The 19,074-nt window shown below is 40.7% G+C and overlaps 1 protein-coding gene across 2 annotated transcripts in view; it reads left to right on the top strand.

The window, feature by feature from the left end:
- Positions 1-19,074, top strand: part of TBC1D22B (TBC1 domain family member 22B) — an 82,873-nt gene that overhangs the window by 25,653 nt on the left and 38,146 nt on the right. The window contains exons 3-8 of one of the 2 annotated variants that reach the window (XM_037843598.1): positions 238-545; positions 4,151-4,330; positions 4,897-4,967; positions 6,350-6,478; positions 7,863-7,928; positions 10,839-10,953. In XM_037843598.1, the coding sequence (XP_037699526.1) occupies positions 238-545; positions 4,151-4,330; positions 4,897-4,967; positions 6,350-6,478; positions 7,863-7,928; positions 10,839-10,953 (869 nt within the window). The remainder of the gene's footprint in view (positions 1-237; positions 546-4,150; positions 4,331-4,896; positions 4,968-6,349; positions 6,479-7,862; positions 7,929-10,838; positions 10,954-19,074) is intronic. The other variant, XM_037843599.1, reaches the window with a different exon arrangement.

The following is a 19,074-nucleotide window of genomic DNA, read 5'->3' as shown; positions in this document are numbered from 1 at the left end:
TAATAGAGAAACGTTTGGAATATTTGGCGAACATTGCTGTCTCTGCTATGTAGGACTGGTTCAGATGCATATGAGGAATGGTTATGGGTGTTTTGTTGGAAGAAGGTAATGATTGTGTATGGGGTTGTTTGTAATATTAATTGCAAATTAATGTTTGTATATTAATTAATATTAAGCAAATAAAGGTGGTCAGATGTGTTAGACCATTCCTTGGTAATGGTGTCTCCTTTCTCAAAGCTTCATTAAAGAACGGTCAAAAGTCAATGCAGTTCCTCTGAAGAATAAGAAGGCCTCCAGTTTTCATGAGTTTGCCCGGAATACCAGTGATGCTTGGGACATTGGTGATGATGAGGAAGAGGACTTTTCCTCACCTTCTTTCCAAACTCTGAACTCAAAGGTTGCTTTGGCAACTGCAGCCCAGGTCCTAGAAAACCACAGCAAGCTGAGGGTGAAACCAGAACGGTCCCAGTCAACAACATCCGAAATTCCTGCCAGCTACAAGGTCATAAAGTCTAGCAGTGATGCCCAGCTGTCCAGAAACTCCAGTAAGTCCATCCTACTCCCCTCTGTAACCTCAACCTTCTCAGCAACCACATTTTAAATAAAAAAGATTTTCCTTTAGGGAATAATGCAGATCTTCTGCGTGGTGAAAAATAAGCAAGCTCAAGCCTGAGGTGTGACATCAGTGAGCCAAATCGGTCATAAGATGTGGTGGCCCCTCCCACCTTGATGGCTGCTTAGCCCTGCTGTCTGGTTCTTCTCTGCCTGACACCCACATGTTGCCTGCCATCCTCTTCCTTTTCTGTTCTTTTCCCTGTGGTGGAATCCAAAATTTTTGTGGTTTGATTGCTTCACGTTGCTTTAAGCCTGATCAGGTTTAAGAATATGAGCTAATGTATTTAAAGTTGCTTGTGGCTAAATTTCACAAACGTTTGGCATTGTTAATTGGCCTCCTCTGCCCCCGGGGAACAGCCACCAGCATAAAGTTATCTTTTTTCTGTTCCTGAGGGACTGACATGTGACATGTGCCTGATCCATGCCTGAAGGGACTGGGTCACAGCTCCCTGAGCTCCAAAGGCGCCCATCAGGTTGGGTAGGGTGGGAGGTGATGCTGATTCTGTTTCTTTTCAGGAAACTTCTCGGTAATCAGTTGGGATGATGGTGGTTTTGTAAGATGTTTGGAGATTCTTAGTGTACTCTTTTAAGCATCCATTGCTGTGTTTAACGTTGCCATAAGGGGTTTTATGAAAGTCAGTTATTCTGAGCTGGAGAGGGAAGTGCCATCATTCTAGTGAAAGTTTGAAAGGCTGTCTGGTAAAGGGTGAAAAGAGAGTAGAAGAATGTCAGAGCCCTGTAGTGTGTCCTGGCTTATATTCTGAGAGAACTTCTTTTATAGTTTCACACTAAGCATGCAGTCATGCAATTAGGCTGGAGGCCATTAAAATCATTCCATGGAATATCTAGCAGTAAATACCTGAAACTATCAAACTACAACCCAGAACCCATGAATCTTGAAGACGATTATATAAAAATGTAGTTTATGAGGGGTGACAGTGTGATTGGGAAAGCCATATGGACCACACTCCCCTTTTCCAGTATATGGATGAAGGAGTAGAAAAATGGGGGAAAAAAAAAATTACTCCAGTCATTTTACATTGCTGATTCGGCCCCAGCTTGAACCTTCATTGCCATTCCCAGGCGCATTCAGTGTTGACTGACCAGGGGGCCACAGATGAGAATGTGAAAAGTGTCTAGGTACCGCAATTGAAGGTTCCCGGGGTTCCCAATGTAAGGGAGTCCCCTCCGTGATCCCTAATGAATCGCCCCTGTGCAACTAGGACCTCCCAGAACTTTCCTCTTATGGAGGCTGTCTCCTCTGAGCATTGCTCTGTTTATAAGATTGGAGACACACATCTGTCTCAGCTTTGCTGTGTGTGGTCTGACTTTTCTAGGCCCTTCTAGTTGTGACGATTGGTTAGTATTCACTGTTTACTTCTTGTTGTGACTACCACTTTTTAAGACCCAGATACGTGAAAAATATGAAATAGTCATGAAAGGACAGGCAAAATTAAAAACTAAGTTTTGTTTGGTGTAGTAAAATAGAGTTTTTGAGTCAGACAAGTGAAATATACTCTTACTTGCAAATTACTTAACCTTTCTGAGACAAAGTTTCCTCATCTGTGAAATAGTAATAAATTCCTACCATGTGTTGTAAGGATGAAATGAGAGATCCTGTGTAAAAGTGACTGGCACAATTCTTTATACATAGTAAGCACTCAATAAATGTTAGCCTTGTGCTGCTCATCTCTCTGACCCACCACCTGATTTAGAAATGTCTGAATCCAGACATAGAGTTCAGCTTGAGTCTTTGTTCCTGTCATTTTGGTCAAATCCTGGCAGAATTAAAAACTGGTTCATTTTTTGGGGAAACATAGATGCACAGAGGAACTGCAACCACTCAAAGTGGGATTGCCTTAGGCCAGAGTCACCCCCAGGGTGCAGGACACTGGTGGGCCAAGAACAGGTTAGAGTTGTGCCATGCATTTTTTTTTTTTAAACTACCTTTTTTTTTTTAAATTTCTTTTTCAGTTATATATTCTTAAACAGGGTTGTGTTTCATTATGACATTCAGGCAATGTTGACTTTATTAGTGTTGACAGAAAAGAAGCATATAAATGCAAAATATTGTTGGCTTAACCTGAACATACCTGCATTACCAGTTTGTGTTGCCAAAAGACTTATTCCTTGGCATTAATATGGAGCACTGAAAAATATTGCCAAAAAGCAAATGTCTACACACTGGTCTTTGCAGTATAAGGAATTCAAATCATATAAACACTGTACAGTCCAAAAAACCCTATTGAGAATAAAACTAAATAGGCTTATGATAAGAAATATGGATATCACATTTATTTACAAATATCATAGACACACAAATTTGGTCAAATATTGTGAAGAAAAAAGAAGTGGTTTCACGTTATAATGGCCAAAACAACCGTCTCCCTTGCTCAAAGCAATAAAAATAAAAACTCATTATGTAACTCCTGTAGTTTAAGATATCATGACAGTATCCAATAGATAGAATGGAAACGACCAAATTATACAGCAAATGTTTTCTAGGTTGAGTGTAGGTCTTCAAAATCAAAAATTTGAAAAGATCATAGGATTAACACAACAATGATAAACAATGTCTAAAATTCTGGTGTTCAAATGAGTGCCCTAATTCATCAAAAATAATGCCCTGAACTTTTGGCTAATAAGAAAAATAAATTACAAAGTACAATGAAATCCCTGTAAATGCAATAAAGAAGTAAAAAATATGAGTTTATTTACTTTAATACACATTCTAAATGTTACCTTGAGACAATTAAAATAAATAAGCATGCCTGGAGGCACGCACTTAAAGACGAAGAAGGGACTGCATGGAAGGAGTAAGTGACAAGTTTGTAAATGTAAGATGAGTATGAGATTCGATCAATATAATTATCTTTCTAGCCAGTCTTTTTTGTTTTAACTCTTCTTGAAAATTCTGGCTATTACAATGTGACAAAAGTACACCTGTGTCTTTATGGCTTAAAACAAAGCACACTTGAAAAGTGGAATGGGTTTCCTTTTATATAGAACCATTACTTTGTTCATGTGCAGTGTGCCAGGGGTTTTAACCCTCTCCACCCTTAGGACAGTCAGGTGGGGTCTGGGACTACTAGAGAATGGCCACCTCCTTTTATTGCAGTGTTATTTACAGTGTCATCGTTTTTTATGTGCTCTGTGACATGGAAAGGGAAGCACTACCTTAGACTACATTGCCATTGACTTCACTATTAGGTGCCAAGAAAAGTTCTAGATTGGGGTAGAAAAAAGCATTTGATTTTCCTCTGGAGTTGCCAAAAAAGTTTTCAAAGCTGCTGCCGCATATGGAGTCTATTAGCACATCAAGTGCCTTGGTATTTATGGCAAAAAGGCAGCTCATCCTTTGGGCAGACAAGCGAAGCCCAGGCTAGGTTTTCGCCCCCTTGCCTCTCAGCTGGGCACCTTCAGCAGTGTAAAAATCCTGCAACTGTAGACCCAGTGCTGAACGGTTATGTTTAAGGTTTCTCAGAATCTGTGCTCTTCACACCACTGGATATCTCTCTCTTTCAAATTATCTCAGGTGACACATGCCTGAGGAACCCTCTCCACAAACAGCAGTCACTCCCTCTCCGACCTATCATCCCCCTTGTTGCCCGGATCTCGGACCAGAATGCTTCTGGGGCTCCGCCGATGACCGTCCGGGAGAAAACCCGCCTAGAAAAATTCCGTCAGCTTCTCTCCAGCCACAACACTGACTTAGGTGAGTCCTTGTGAGCCCCACCTCTTGGTTACTGGAATTCTTAGAAACCTGGAAGCTATTGCTTTTTATTCTTGCTTCTTTTACTTTTCCAGCATCTCCTGATCTGATGCCCATTGCAGTGACATACAGGTATTAAGTCAGAAGTATGTTACTAGAGATTAGGGACCAAATTAGGTGGGACTGGTTTCTGTGGCCTGTAGACCATAGTACAACTATTCTGGCTTTGGTCTCCTTTGCCTCAGTGCGATTCTTACTGAAATTCACTTCCACTGACGTTTATATTCCCCTTTAACTTTAGTCTCTGAACTGACGGGATCGCTACTGCAGAGCTGTGTCCTTGGCACTTGGCTTCTTTGGGCTGTTGTTTTGGCTCTTTCCCTGTGCTTGTCAGTAGCAGGGTGGTGGTGGTGGTGCTGGTGGTGCTGGTGGTGCTGGTGGTGGTGGTGATGGTGATCATGGTCATCGTCTTTCTTGAATGATGGGAGGCTTCAGGCAGTGCTGGTTGAGATTTGTTTTAGAGCTTTTGTGGGAAAAGCTAATCTAGTGAGGTTGTTATCTGTTTGCAGATGAGCTGAGGAAGTGTAGCTGGCCAGGGGTTCCCAGGGAGGTTCGTCCTGTAACCTGGAGACTCCTGTCGGTGAGTTCTATCCACTGTGTAGAGAAGTGTGAGCCTCACACAGCACTTCTTGCCTGATGAGGTTAGTCTGGTCACATTTGTCTTACTCCATAGACTTCTCTAATCGTACTGGATATGACAGAACTATTGGGCTATAGTCCTATATCTGTGCATAAAGAAACATTCTTGAGTTTATTCCCAAACATGTAGAATGGAAATATTTTCTTATTCCACACAAGTAGAAGAGCACAAAGCTAGCTGCTATAATCACAAGCTCACTTTCTCAACAGAGAGAGGAAGAATATAGTGAGTCAGGGTGACCCCACCTCTTGCTTGGGCAAGCTCCCGCATTCCCTGTGCTTCACTCTTTTTCAGGAGGAATCACTAGAGTAGTTGAAACCCACTTTGAAGCTGTGAGGAGTTGATAAATGGGCCTTCATTGGAAGCCTGCAGTAGTCTCACAATCACCCAGTACAGAGCATTGTGATAGGGACACTTGGATTTCCTGAACCTATAAAATTCATTCATTTATTTATCTAATGTTTATTAAAAGCCTGCTGTTGGCCAGGCATGGTGCCCAGGTGCTGTGAGGGTATAAAAAAACGAATATGCCACCGCAATCCCTGCTCTCCAGGTATCCACCATGGAATGCATTATGTAAATGTCTGCAAGAGGGAAGAACTCTCTCCTAACTGCCTTTCCCCACCCGATCTTGCAGCCATTTACTCTTTGCCTCTCAGAGTAGATTTGGTGAGAACAAAGGTGAACAGGAGATGTAAGAATTGAGAGTGGGATCTAGACCAGGGATAAGAATGAAAGTTAACCTTTCATTGACCTTTGGCTAGGAGGGAGGCTGCTGCCAGAAGTTCTTTGGGTGTTACAACTGCTATGTCACAGATTCCATTCAGCTTCCCAAGCCTCCAATTCTGAATCTTACAGTGGAAAAGAATGTGTAACCGGCCCAATTTACTTGGCCCACCACTGAGCTGCACCAGAGAGGTTGCCAGAGCCCTGTGATTCTCAAAAGTATAGCCCTGCACACACACAGCTCTCTGAGGCCATGACTTGGGTCCAGCTCCCTCCCACTGACCTACATTTCCTACTCAACTGTGCCAGCTCTGGGAGCTCTGGAATGCTCACCAGCAGCACAAGCTCTCAGCACAGTGCACGGCCAAAGGTGTAAATAACCCTGGGAAAGCTGGCCTTGTTACATCTGCTCACATGTGGATCTCATTGAATGCGAAGGTCAAACACTGGGTGGCCAAAACCAAAAAGGGATTTATCCTTGTTCTCCTGGGAGTTTCCTTCCATTCCTTTGATAATTTCCAAGCCACTGCTCAGACTAAAATAAAAATTTATCCAACCAATGTCTGTCCCCATCTGACTGACAGTCCTGTCTGTAGGGCTATCTTCCAGCAAACACTGAGAGGAGGAAATTGACCCTGCAGCGGAAGCGGGAGGAGTATTTTGGCTTCATTGAGCAGTATTATGACTCTCGAAATGAGGAGCATCACCAGGATACCTACAGACAGGTACAGTCATCACCTTTTGCCTCTTCTTTCTTTCCTTAGTATAGTCATAATCTTTAGGTATGTCTCCTGGTAATGTTATCAGCATATAGGATTTCTAAGTCTTCAGACCAAGGCACACTAGGTTAGGAATTAATTTTTTTTCCCAGAAGTGCTTCTCCTCTTTCCATTCAGCAGCTCTAATTTTAGCCATTTTAAGTAGATAGATTTTTTAGCATTGGTCAGTGGCTGTGCTTCTCAAAATTTAATGTGCATACAAATCACTTAGGATCTTGATAAAATCAAGGGATCATGTTACAGTGTAGATTTTGATTCAGTAGGTCTGGAGTGAGGCCTGCACTTGACAAGCTCCCAAGTGATGTTGATGCTGCTGGTTCATAGACCACACATGCAGTAGTAAAGATTATAGGACATGAGATGAAAGAGAAGTTCACTCACAAGTGGTCCAGTCCCCCTTTAGATTGTGACATCAGTGTGTCCTCTGGCAGCTGTGGTGCCTATTCAGCACACATGTCTGTGTCTGCAGGAGCCGTAGCCATCAGCAGCCTTGGCAGGGAGTTTTCCATCTTCACCCGTAGTGGTCCCCACAGTCAGAGGAGAGGTCTGCTGGGAGCATCATACATTGAGGGAGGAGAAGAGTAAGTAGTCTGTTGATTGCACAAGGTGAAAAAGACCAGGACAGCAGCTGTCTACAACTGGGGTTATGTTACTTTGAACCCCATGATTGAAGTAGCCTCTGCTGCTGCTGATACAGTCCTTAGGATTGTTAGACTGGGCAATGGGAAATCCCTGAAGGCCTCTCCCCTGAGGCCAGAGCTAAGCATGCACAGTGCTAATGGTAGTGACCTCTTTGGTAATAGAAGTAAGAACTTCTGGCTCCAGTTGCTGAACACCAACTCCCCTTAGTCCTTCCCTATTCCTTGCATGTCATGATTTCATGAGCAGGTCCTTCTCTGGTACCCTATCCTGGCTCATTATTGTGGCCATCAGAGGTCTGTAGTTCTTGGGCACTGTTGATAAATAAGATTCTGAAAGAGGGGTACACATTTTGACCATACCTGTTAAATAAATGCCAGCCCAGAGTGAAACACAGACTTTACAGCAATAGGAAAAACCATTTGATTCTCTCATGGTTTTTGACTTAAGTGGTTTATTTAGGGGAGGTTTCCTCACTGTTCAGTAAGCGATGAAGACACATTCCAAAAGGACAGGTAGGTTTAACTAGACTATTTTTTGTGTCTGTCATTTCTTTCTACAGATAAGTTGTACACTAACACTTAATCTACTCCCTTGATTTCCAGTGTTTTAAGAAAATAACTTCTCAAAATTGCTTGTCAAAAGAACAAACTGGCATGTGTGTTTTTATACATGACTTCTCTTTTTTCAGATTCACATTGACATTCCAAGGACAAATCCTCTCATTCCGTTGTTCCAGCAACCACTTGTACAGGAGGTGAGGGACGTACTTCACATTCTCTGCCCCCCCCCGCCCCCCCATACCTCTGTGGCACCTGGTCTGCATGGATGAATGCTATCACGGGCAGGTCTGCAACTCATCAGGATAGTACCTTAGGTTCATATACAGAGATTTGGCCTTTTTAGAGCACTTTTCCATGCATTTTCATTTGATCTTCACCACAAACCTGTAACCTGAGTAGGGCTTAGAGGGGTTAAGGGACTTGCTCAGCATCTTAAGGCTAGCTGGAAACAGAGTGAAGACTAGAACCCACATCTTAGAATTCCTCTTCTTGTGTTTGCTCTATTTTATCAAGGTGGAAGTAGTGATACTTTGAGACCTAAGGAGTTAGCGAAGCACGAGGAGTATCTCAGTGAAACTAGCTCCTCTTCAGTGACAAACCTTTGTCAAGTTCAGCGGTCCTGGGAGGGTAGTGGAGGTAGAGCCAGTCAATCATAGATGGCAGTTCTTCCCACTCCTGTGGCAAAGCATGACTGCCACCTTTTCTCTCACCTCCTCCCTGATGATACCAGGCCTAACCTCTTGGTTCACCCGCTAACTATACCATGAGTTTGAGGATTTGATTCTGTGGTATTGCTTTCTAATTGTTTATAATGTGTAAGTCTTGTGTCCGATGCTGGATCTATACACTCCCTGAAACAGAATTTCCTTCGCAGCTTTATAGTAGGACACTGGATGTGAGAGCTCTTTGAATTGAGCGTTGAGTTAGCCTTAGCCTTGGCTGATCTTTCTTTTCTCAAATTCCCAGCTATAGGAGTCCGCAGGATTCAGTTTATTTGATTTCCTATCCCCAGCCAATGTCTGGGTTGCATCCTGATCTATAAAGTAACTTCTTGTATGTAATGTCTGTCACTGTTCTAGTCAAGCAGAGTTAGAACTGAATCTATATTTTAATATAGATCTTTCTTCTCAGCAGGAAGAGTGTGGTGGGTAGCAGAGAAGGCATTTCCTTTCTAAATCCTTCAGTGACCAAAAAATACTTGAGAAAAAGGTATCAGAACTAAGATGTTCTGATATTTTACTCCTGAAAATAGAGATATAGTATGTACAAAATGAGAGCATGGTGGCCTGGATTAATGACATCTATAGCAAATGTTTTCTCAGCCATTTGTGTTGCTCTCCTTTCCTTATCTCAGTTTTGTCTCAGAGTGGTCAGATACTGAAAAGATAAAGGGCAAGAAGTATCTGCCCCTGCTTGAAAACAGCTAGTACCTTATAAACTTTGTGCATTAACAAACTTCCTTTGTCCCACAGTTTTTTGTTGTTGTTGTTGTTGTTGTTGTTTTTAAATGCAATTTTATTGAGATATATTTACACACCATATAATCCATCCAAAGTATACAATCAGTTGGCTCATAGTATCATCATATAGTTGTGCATTCATCACCACAATCAGTTTTAGAACATTTTCATTATTCCAAAATAAAGAAAAAAAATTAAAAAGAACACCCAAAACATCCCACACCCCTTATCCCCTCTTATTATTTATATATATATTTGTCTTTATTTTATTACTCCTCTGTCCACACACTGGATAAAGGGAGTGTCAGTCACAAGGTTTTCACAATCACATGGTCCCATGATATAAGTATATAGTTATACAGTCATCATCAAGAATCAAGTCTACTGGATTACAGTTCAACAGATTCATGTATTTCCTTCTAGCTATTCTAATACGCTAGAAACTAAAAAGGAACATTTATATAATGCGTAAGAATAACCTCCAGAATGACCTCTCAACTCTATTTGAAATCTCTCAGCTACTGTAACTTTATTTTGCTTCATTTCTTTTCCCCCTTTTGGTTAAGAAGGCTTTCTCAATCCCATGATGCCAGGGCCAGGCTTGTCCTGGGAATCCTGTCCCAAGTTGCCAGGGAGACTTATACCCCTGGGAGTCATGTCCCACCTAGTGGGGAGGGTATGAGTTTATTTGCAGAATTGGCTGAGAGAGAGAGAGGACAGATCTGAGCAACAAAAGGGGTTCTCTGGGGGTGACTCTTAGGCATAATTATAAGTAGGCTTAGCTTCTCCTTTGCAGGAATAAGTTACATAAGGGCAAGCCCCAAGATCGAGGTCTTGACTTATTAAATTGGGTGTCCCTAATGCTTGTGAGAATATCAGAAATTCCCCAGGTGGGGAAGTTTAATAGTTCTCCCCAGTCCCTCAAGGGGACTTTGCAAATACTTTTTTATTTTCTGCCCAAAATACTCTGGGATGTATTGAGATATTACATTTACCTGTACAGAATAAAAAGCTCTCAGGTTCCATGTAATTATGTTGTTTAAATAAACTGACCATACAGGTTAAATTAGATAGTGTACTACAGAAAATATAAATTTTGTAGCAAATAAACGTCTCTTAAGTAAAGTTAAAACTCAGGAATAATGTGACTTCTGTAAGAGCTTACAATCGAGGAACCTTAACAATAAGCCTTATTGGACATTCTGTACTCCTGCATCATCAATTGCCAGTCTCTGCCCTGTTCTATTCACTGATAACCTATGCTCTTGAATTCAGTTCTCAGTATTTGCTCATTATAGTTAGTTTATATTAGTGAGGCCTTACAATATTAGTCCTTTTGTTTCTGGCTTTTTTCACCCAACATAATGTCCTCAAGGTTCATTCACCTAGTTGCTTGCCTCACAGCTTCATTCCTTCTTGCAGCCCCTCAATATTCCATTGTATGTCTACACCACAGCTCGCCCTTCCAGTTCACCCATTGATGTACCCTTAGGCCACCTCTATCCATTGCAAATGTCCCGTAGTTTTAAAAAAATTTTCCTAAAAATGTTGCACCAACCCTGAGATAAATTGCGAGATAGGTAATGGAAGGGGAGTATATCCCCATGGTTTAACACATGTCTTCTTTCTTTCTCAATTTCCTAGATCTTCGAAAGAATTCTATTTATTTGGGCCATCCGACACCCTGCCAGTGGGTATGTCCAGGGAATTAATGACCTGGTCACTCCGTTCTTTGTCGTCTTCCTCTCAGAATATGTGGGTAAGAAGCACGAGTACCAAATTGAACAAGCTGTTGCTCTTTCTTATCTGTGATGTTTGTTTTCTCCCAAGAGTGCAGTCAGCAAACGTCTTCCTAAAAAAGAGACAGTGTCTTTAGAACACACAGTTAAACCTGTTTTAACAGCAGTGGCAGCTTGGAATTTATCTCTTGAGTTGGTCACAGGTCTCACCTAAAAAGTCCTGCTTTGTCACAAGAAGGACCAAATTGATATAGTTATGTTCTGCCATTTAAAGGGTTATTTTGGAATTATTTTGAACTTGTCTCAAACATAGGCCCTCATCCGTGAAAGCCGGAATTTTAGATTGTACATCAGGCCTTCACACGTCAGTTCACATGCTGTATCTTAGAAGCACAGTGGGGACATGTAGAGGAGGAAAGGTTGTGGCACCAGGATCCAGCTCACAAGGGAGGTAATGGACTTGGTCAAGGAGAGCTCCAGGACCTCGATTTCTCCTATTCCATCTTCACCTCCTGTTCCACTGGAGTCCTTGCCACTTTGGATGGGGTGATTAGATTTCATGATGGCAGGTGTTCTTTTGGTCCCAGCCCCCTTCTCCAGCCAAGTTATGCAGACAGCCTTAAAAGGAGTTGAGAATCCTCTGTTTTTCTTTTTTGGTTTCCTCCATCACTGTGCTCGGAGAGTCACAGGAAAACTCATCGGTCATGGTCCAAGGCTTTGGTTCTCTTAGTCAGATAAAGAGAAATTCATTTAGGAATCAAAACATTGAAAGGGACCTTGGAAAATCATCCCTTCTAATCCCTTCATTTCATGGATGAGCTATGAGATATCCCTGTCTCCTTATTAATGGCAGAGTTAGAACTAGAGCCCTTATCTTTAGACCCTGGTTTGGTGGGATAAGTGTGGTATTTGGAAGAACCTGTGGCAGGGGCATGAAAACTGAAAGAGAGTAGAGCTCCTTGGAGAGGGAGGGCATAAGAAATATCTCACTTGTTCCATCCTATTCAGGTTTCCTAATGGGACTCAAAGAGATTGTGTTTGCAGTCTTTCATTGAGGCAGTCTCAAAAAGTTAAGGCAACTGAATGACACTATCCGTTTTCCCCTTAAGTAGCAGCAACCAGAGTAGGACTGGGAGTAAGGGTGGAAGGTCACTCTTACTCTGTCAGGTGACCCTAAACAACAGGCAAGACCAGTCAAAATTCTGCTACCAGAAGCATAAAAATTAAGCTCTTTTTAGAGGGCTTCCCCCCCGCCCCCATGTTATTAGGTCAACTTTTGGAGGCAGCTGAATTCTACTGTGTTATTTAACTTTATTTAGAGAGCCTATAAATTGAGCTATTGGGATTTAGGGGTTGTTTCTTGCAATAGCAGTTTTTTAAAATGGTACTAAAGGATGAGCCTACAAAATTATTAATCCACTTGAGGTCTCGATGTTGGCGTGAAGTCTTGGTAATAGTATTGTGCCATTTAAAAATATTCCTTAGCAGCTGCACTTCTCATTGTATATTTAGATAATTTGTTAGCTGCCAAATTTCTACCAAGTTTTGCTTTACTTTCTACTGGTGCCCAGCCCCATCCGTCCTGGCGACCACTGTGCTTTTCTTGATAATGATTCATTCTAATCCTGGCAGCTGGTTGATGAGCCTCACCTGGCCAGTGAAATTCTTACTGACCCAGGGCTTCTCTGCCCTTCCTAGAGATTAGTCTTGACAAGGTTGCACTCATTTTCACCCCTGCAACAGACTTCAGATTGTTGCTCTGATTGTCGATTGCTCTGATTGTTGCACAGATTGTTGGTTCCTCCTCCTAGACCTAGGAAGTGGGGCCCATTCACTTCAAAAAACAAACTTTTGATTGTGCAAATTTCAAACATATGTAAAAGTAGAAAGAATAATACAACAGATACCCATTATCCAGCTTCAACAATACCAACTCATGGCCAATCTCTTTTTAAACAACTTTATTGAGACATTATTCACATTATATAAAATACACACACACTCTCTTTTTTTCCCAAAGAAACACTCCCTTTTTTCCTCCCCCAACCCCTGGTAACCTCTAATCCACTTTCTTTTTCTTTTTTTTTCAAACAGTTATGTTCACACACCATACAATCCTGCCCAAGTGTATAGTCAGTGGCTCTCAGTATAATTACATAGTTATGCATTCACCACCACAATCAATTTGAGAACATTCTCATTGCTCTGAAAAAAAAAAAAGTTCCATCCTTCTTATACTCCATTATTGACACTTAGCTTTGGTGTAGTACCTTTGTTACAATTGATGAAAGAATATTACAGTGTTACCGTTAGCTTAGTTTGCATTAATTGTATGTTTCCCATGTTACCCTGTTATTAACACCTTGTAATGGTGATGTACATATGTGCTAGTTCATGTAAGAACTTTCTTATGTTTGTACATTTAACTACAGTCATCATTCACAACAGGTTTCACTGCGTTATATAGTCCCATGTTTTATCCTCTATCTTTCCTTCTAGTGATATACACGACCCTAGACTTCCTCTTTCAACCATTCTCACACTTAGATTGTTAATTACACTGACAGTATCTAATCCATTTCTATCTCTGACTTTGCTTTCTAGCCGTCTTTTTTAAGTGATACCATACAGTATTGTCCTTATGTGCCTTACTTATTTCACTGGGCATAGTATTTTCAGGGTTCTTCCATGTTGCAGCATGTCTCATAACTTCATTCTTTCTTTTGGCTGAATAATATTCCATTGCATGTATGTACCACATTTTATTTATCCATTTGTTGATGGACACTTGGTTGTTTCTATCTTTTGGCTCTTATTTTATTTTTGTTTTTCTACAAACCTTTGTGTTGAGGGCTGCAGCAAGGGAGCTGCTCTGTTATGTACAAAACCTCAACACAGAAGCAGGTCATCTAGGAGTTTAGCACCAGCTTCCCCATGAATGTGCAGTGTGTGACGAGTGAGAAGGCAGCCCCCTTTCCATCTGTGCCATGTCTCAGGACTAGAGACTCTCTGCACCAGAACCCGGTCCCAGTACGTGGGACAGCTTGTGGGTGGAGTCGAGGGACTAGCTATCCGAGGCCAACGGTTTGAATTGGGGTCCAAATCAGGTCCACATGTTACTGTTGGTTGATATGTCTTTTAAGCCTCTTTTGCTCTCTAGGTTTCCCTTCATCTCGTTTTCCCTTAGGAATTTGTAACTTCAGCCCTCATTTTTCTGACTTTCAACCTCTAGGGCCCTGTTACGCCAATTAAAGCATTTTACCATTTGCAAAATATTTTGATGTACCTAATTTCATTTAGTGGGCTCCAGTATCTCTGGTATCAACCCATTTTACAGGTGAGAAATGCAAAGCTCAGAGGTTTAATGGGTTTTCTAAACTCAAACTCTATATACGACTTGGTGGTATCCTGACTTAAATCCATGTCTTTGGACTTTTAATGACTCCCTGTACTTCATTCTCTGCTCCAAGGCAGGCAGCACATTTGTTATTGTTTGCTTGCTTTAAAAAAAAAAAATTACAGTAAGAGTACATGTTCATTAAAAAATCAAAACAATATAGAAGTGTTAGTCCTCCCGACATCTGAGGGATAACTACTGTTAACCTTTTGTGTGTATTTTTCCAGACTTTCTCCTGTGTACAAATAGACCTGCATATATTGCTTTTCTTTTTGTGTTCTGAAAAATGGGTTATTTTTTCTATACTTTTCTACGTCTTGCTTGTTGTCATTAAAAAATGTCATGGCCAGTTTTCCAAGTCTGGACATATAGATCTACCTTGTCATTTTAAATAATTGCATATATTTCCATAGTAAGACTTTTCTATAGTTTATTTAATTATTCTTCTAAGGAGGGACATTTAGGTTGTCTATAATTTTTAGCTTTTATAAATAACACTGCAATGACTATCCTTGTACGTTTGTGCTAAAACACATATATTTCTCTGAAAGAGAGTCTTAGAAGTGAAACTGCTAGTCCCAAGAGCAGGCCAAAGAGGGTCTACCAAATTTATAGTCCAAAAAATGTATACCGGTTTGCGCTCCACCACTAATGTGTGGGTGCCCTTTTCCTCATATCCTTAGCAAAACTAGATATTTTAGTCTATTCAAGTTTCACCAATCTGATAACTAAACCATGGTTTGTGTTTCAGTTTTGGTTTCCCCTTGCTCATCAGCTAAGTTATTTATCTTTTCTTACGTGTCTTAGATTTGTTTCTTTTTTAGTCTACTTTGTTAGATTTTTTACCCATTTTTTTTCTATTGAGTTATTGGGCTTATTGTTTTGTACAAGCCTTTATTTGGCATGTGTTAAAAATATTTGGTTGAACCATTTGAAATTGCTAATGTTCAACCATTTTTGACCCACAAAATGGTAATTTCATATTGTTCAACCTAATTTTTCTCCCAGATCATTGTTTTCTTTTAACTTTGTTTATTGTGTCTCCTTTTATAGAATTTATTAATTTCTATGTAGACAAATGTATCCATTTGACAAGTATTTATTAAGGAACTACTATGTGCCAGGGGAGTGACTAGAAGACAGATATGGACTCTGACCTCGTGCAGCCTCTGGTTTAGTGGGGAGGCACACAAGCAAGTAAACAAGTGATTACAAACTGATGAGGACTTCAGAGGAAACATCTGCCTCATGTTTTTTTTGTTCTGTTTTGTTTTGTTTTGTTTTGATTGAGACTGTTCACAAACCATACAATTATCCAAAGATCCAAAGTGTACAATCAGTTGCCCACGGTACCATCGTACAGCTGTGCATCTATCACCACAATTAATTTTTTTTCAATTTTTAGAACATTTTAATTACTCCAGAAAACAAATAAAAACAAAAAAAGGAAACTCCAATCCTCCCATACCCCTAACCACCCCCCTCCATTACTGATTCATAGTACTGGTATAGTATATTTGTTACTGTTGATGTAAGAATGTTAAAATACTACTAACTGTAGTAGTATATTTGTTACTGTTGATGTAAGAATGTTAAAATACTACTTACTGTAGTATATAGTTTGCAATAGGTATATATTTTTTTCTATTTGCCTCTCTGTTATTAACTTCTAGTTATAGTGTCATGGGCATTGTCCACCACAAGGTTCACTGTTTTGTACAGTCCCATCTTTTAACCTCCAGCTTTCTTTCTGATGACATACGTGACTCTGAACTTACCCTTTCCACCACATTCATGGACCATTCAGCACTGTTAGTTATTCTCACAATGTGCTACCATCACCTCTGTCCACTTCCAAACTTTTAAGTTCTCCCTAGTTAAACATTCTGCTCATAATAAGGAACCGATCCCCATTCTTTAGCCCCGTTCTATATCCTGGTAACTTACATTTCATGTCTATGAATTTACATATTGTAACAGGTTCATATCAGTGAGACCCTGCAGTATTTGTCCTTTATGTGTTTGTCTTATTTCACTCAATATAGTGCCCTCAAGTTTTCTTCATCAACCCATTTTTTTAAGATGGTTTCGTTCACACACCATACATTCCAACCTAAGTAAACAATCGATAGTTCTCTGTATAGTCATGTATTTATGTATTCATCACCATCACCACTATCTATATAAGGACATCTTCATTTCTTCCACAAAAAAGGAGGAAGAGTCAAAGAAGCTAGAGAGACAAAAGAAAAAAAAAAAAGAAAGAGAAAAGAAAAGAAAAAAAAAAATCATGACAGCTAGGAAGTGACAGAAAGAAAGATAGCATTAAACCAAAGTAGAATAAAGTCAGGCAACATCACCAGTGCCAAGACTCCCTGCCATACCCCTCCCCTGTGTCCACCCCCACATTTGTATTTAGCTTTGATATATTGCCTTTGTTACATTAAAGGAAGCATAATACAATGTTCCTGTTAATTATAGTCTCTAGTTTGCATTGATTGTATTTTTCCCCCAATCCCATCTTATTTTTAACATCTTGTAATGTTGACATTCATTTGTTCTCCCTCATGAAAAAGCATATTTGTACCTTTTATCACAATCATTGAACACCCTAGGTTTCACTGAGTTATACAGTCCTAGTCTTTATCTTTCCTCTTTCCTTCTGATGTCCCACATGCTCCTAACCTTCCTCTTTCAACCATACTCACAGTCATCTTTGTTCAGTGTACTTACATTACTGTGCTACTATCTCCCAAAATTGTGTTCCAAACCTCTCACTCCTGTCTTTTCCTTTCTGTCTGTAGTGCTCCCTTTAGTGTTTCCTGTAGAGCAGGTATCTTGTTCACAAACTGTCATTGTCTGTTTGTCAGAGAATATTTTAAGCTCTCCCTCATATTTGAAGGACAGTTTTGCTGGATATAGGATTTTTGGTTGATAGTTTTTCTCTTTCAGTATCTTAAATATATCACACCACTTCCTTCTTGCCTCCATGGTTTCTGTTGAGAAATCCACACATCATCTTATCAAACTTCCTTTGTATGTGATGGATTGCTTTTCTCTTGCTGCTTTCAGGACTCTCTTTTTATCTTTGATGTTTGATAATTTGATTATTAAGTGTCTTGGCCTAGGCCTATTCAGATCTATTCTCTTTGGGGTATGCTGCACTTCTTGGATCTGTTATTTTATGTCTTTCATAAGAGATGGGAAATTTTCATTGATTATTTCCTCTATTATTGCTTCTGCCCCTTTTCCCTTCTCTTCTCCTTCTGGGATGCCCATGACACATACATTCCTGCATTTCATGTTGTCACTCGATTCCCGGAGACCTTGCTCATATTTTTCCATTCTTTTCTCTACCTGTTCTAATATGTGTAGGCTTTCAGGTATCTTGCTCTCCAGTTCCTGAGTGTTTTCTTCTGCCTCTTGAGATCTGCTGTTGTATGTCTCCATTGTGTCTTTTATCTCTTGTGTTGCACCTTTCATTTCCGTAGATTCTGCCAGTTGTTTCTTCAAACTTTCGATTTCTACCTTATGTACGCCCAGTGTTTTCATTATATGCTTCATCTCTTTTGCCATATCTTCCCTAAACTTTTTGAATTGATTTAGCATTAGTTGTTTCAATTCCTATATCTCAGTTGAAGTGTAAGTTTGTTCCTCTGACTGGACCATAACTTTGTTTTTCTTAGTGTAGGTTGTATTTTTCTTTTGTCTAGGCATCTGATCTCCTTGGTTACCCCAATCAGGTTTTCCCGGACCAGAACAGGCTCAGATCCCAGAAGGAGGCAATAGTATCTGGTCTTAGAAGATTGATACTCCCTGTGAGGCCTCAAGCCACTGTGCTTTTCTGCCCATCAAGTGGTGCCTGTCAGCCTGTCACTTAAGACTGCTGTAAGGAGGTGTGGCCTGTGGCTGTTTTCCCCCAGGCTCTGGGGTCAGGTTCTTAATGGAAGACAGGTAGTAGAGCTTGGCACCACCTCTTTCCTTGTAGGGAAAATACACCCCCTAGAGAGAAATCATTTGAATTTGAGTAGTCTCTCTGCCTCTGCTGTCTCCACCTTTGTCTGGGTCAGAGCGCTGGGAACTTAAAATGGCTGAGGCTTTCTCCACTGAGCTGGAAAAGGGACAGAAAGCCCCCTTTCAGAGCCAGTCTACAGCCACCCTCAGTTTCACCCATCGGCCAGAGACCGCACCTGGTCCTCTGGGCTCCCCCTCCCTCCCAGAGAGGTCCTCCACTCTCTAAGGCCAGTTATCACCAAAAGCCTCTGTCTGTTTGTTGGGGATTCGTAGCTTGTATTGAGCAGTCAACATTTGTTAATTAAAACCTCAGTTGGAACTGGGCTGGGGTATATTCACTCATTCAGAGAATGCTGCTCTCTATCACAGCAAGGCTTTGCAGTTTGGGCTGCCGTGGGGGAGGGGCTCCCAGCTCGGGTCTGCAATTTTTTACTTACAGATTTTATGCTGGGATCTCAGGCATTCCTCCCAATCCAGGCTGGTGTATGATATATGGACAGTCATGTTTGTCCCCCAGCAGTTATTCTAGATTATTTACTAGTTTTTTCTGGTTGTGTATTAGTTGTTCCAGCGGGACTAACTAGCTTCCACTCCTCTCTATGCCGCCATCTTCCCCTCTCTCTCCCTCTCATGGTTTTTGAATTTGGTATCTTGCTTAGGAAATCTTCCTTCCCCATTCCAAAATTATAAAAATATGCCTCAATATTTTCTAATACTCTCATGATTTTGT

The sequence above is a fragment of the Choloepus didactylus genome, chromosome 7 (assembly GCF_015220235.1).
Source record: "Choloepus didactylus isolate mChoDid1 chromosome 7, mChoDid1.pri, whole genome shotgun sequence".
Taxonomy (NCBI): Eukaryota; Metazoa; Chordata; class Mammalia; order Pilosa; family Megalonychidae; genus Choloepus; species Choloepus didactylus.
Note: the sequence above shows the minus strand (reverse complement) of the source record. Positions and strands in the feature narration are given on the sequence as shown.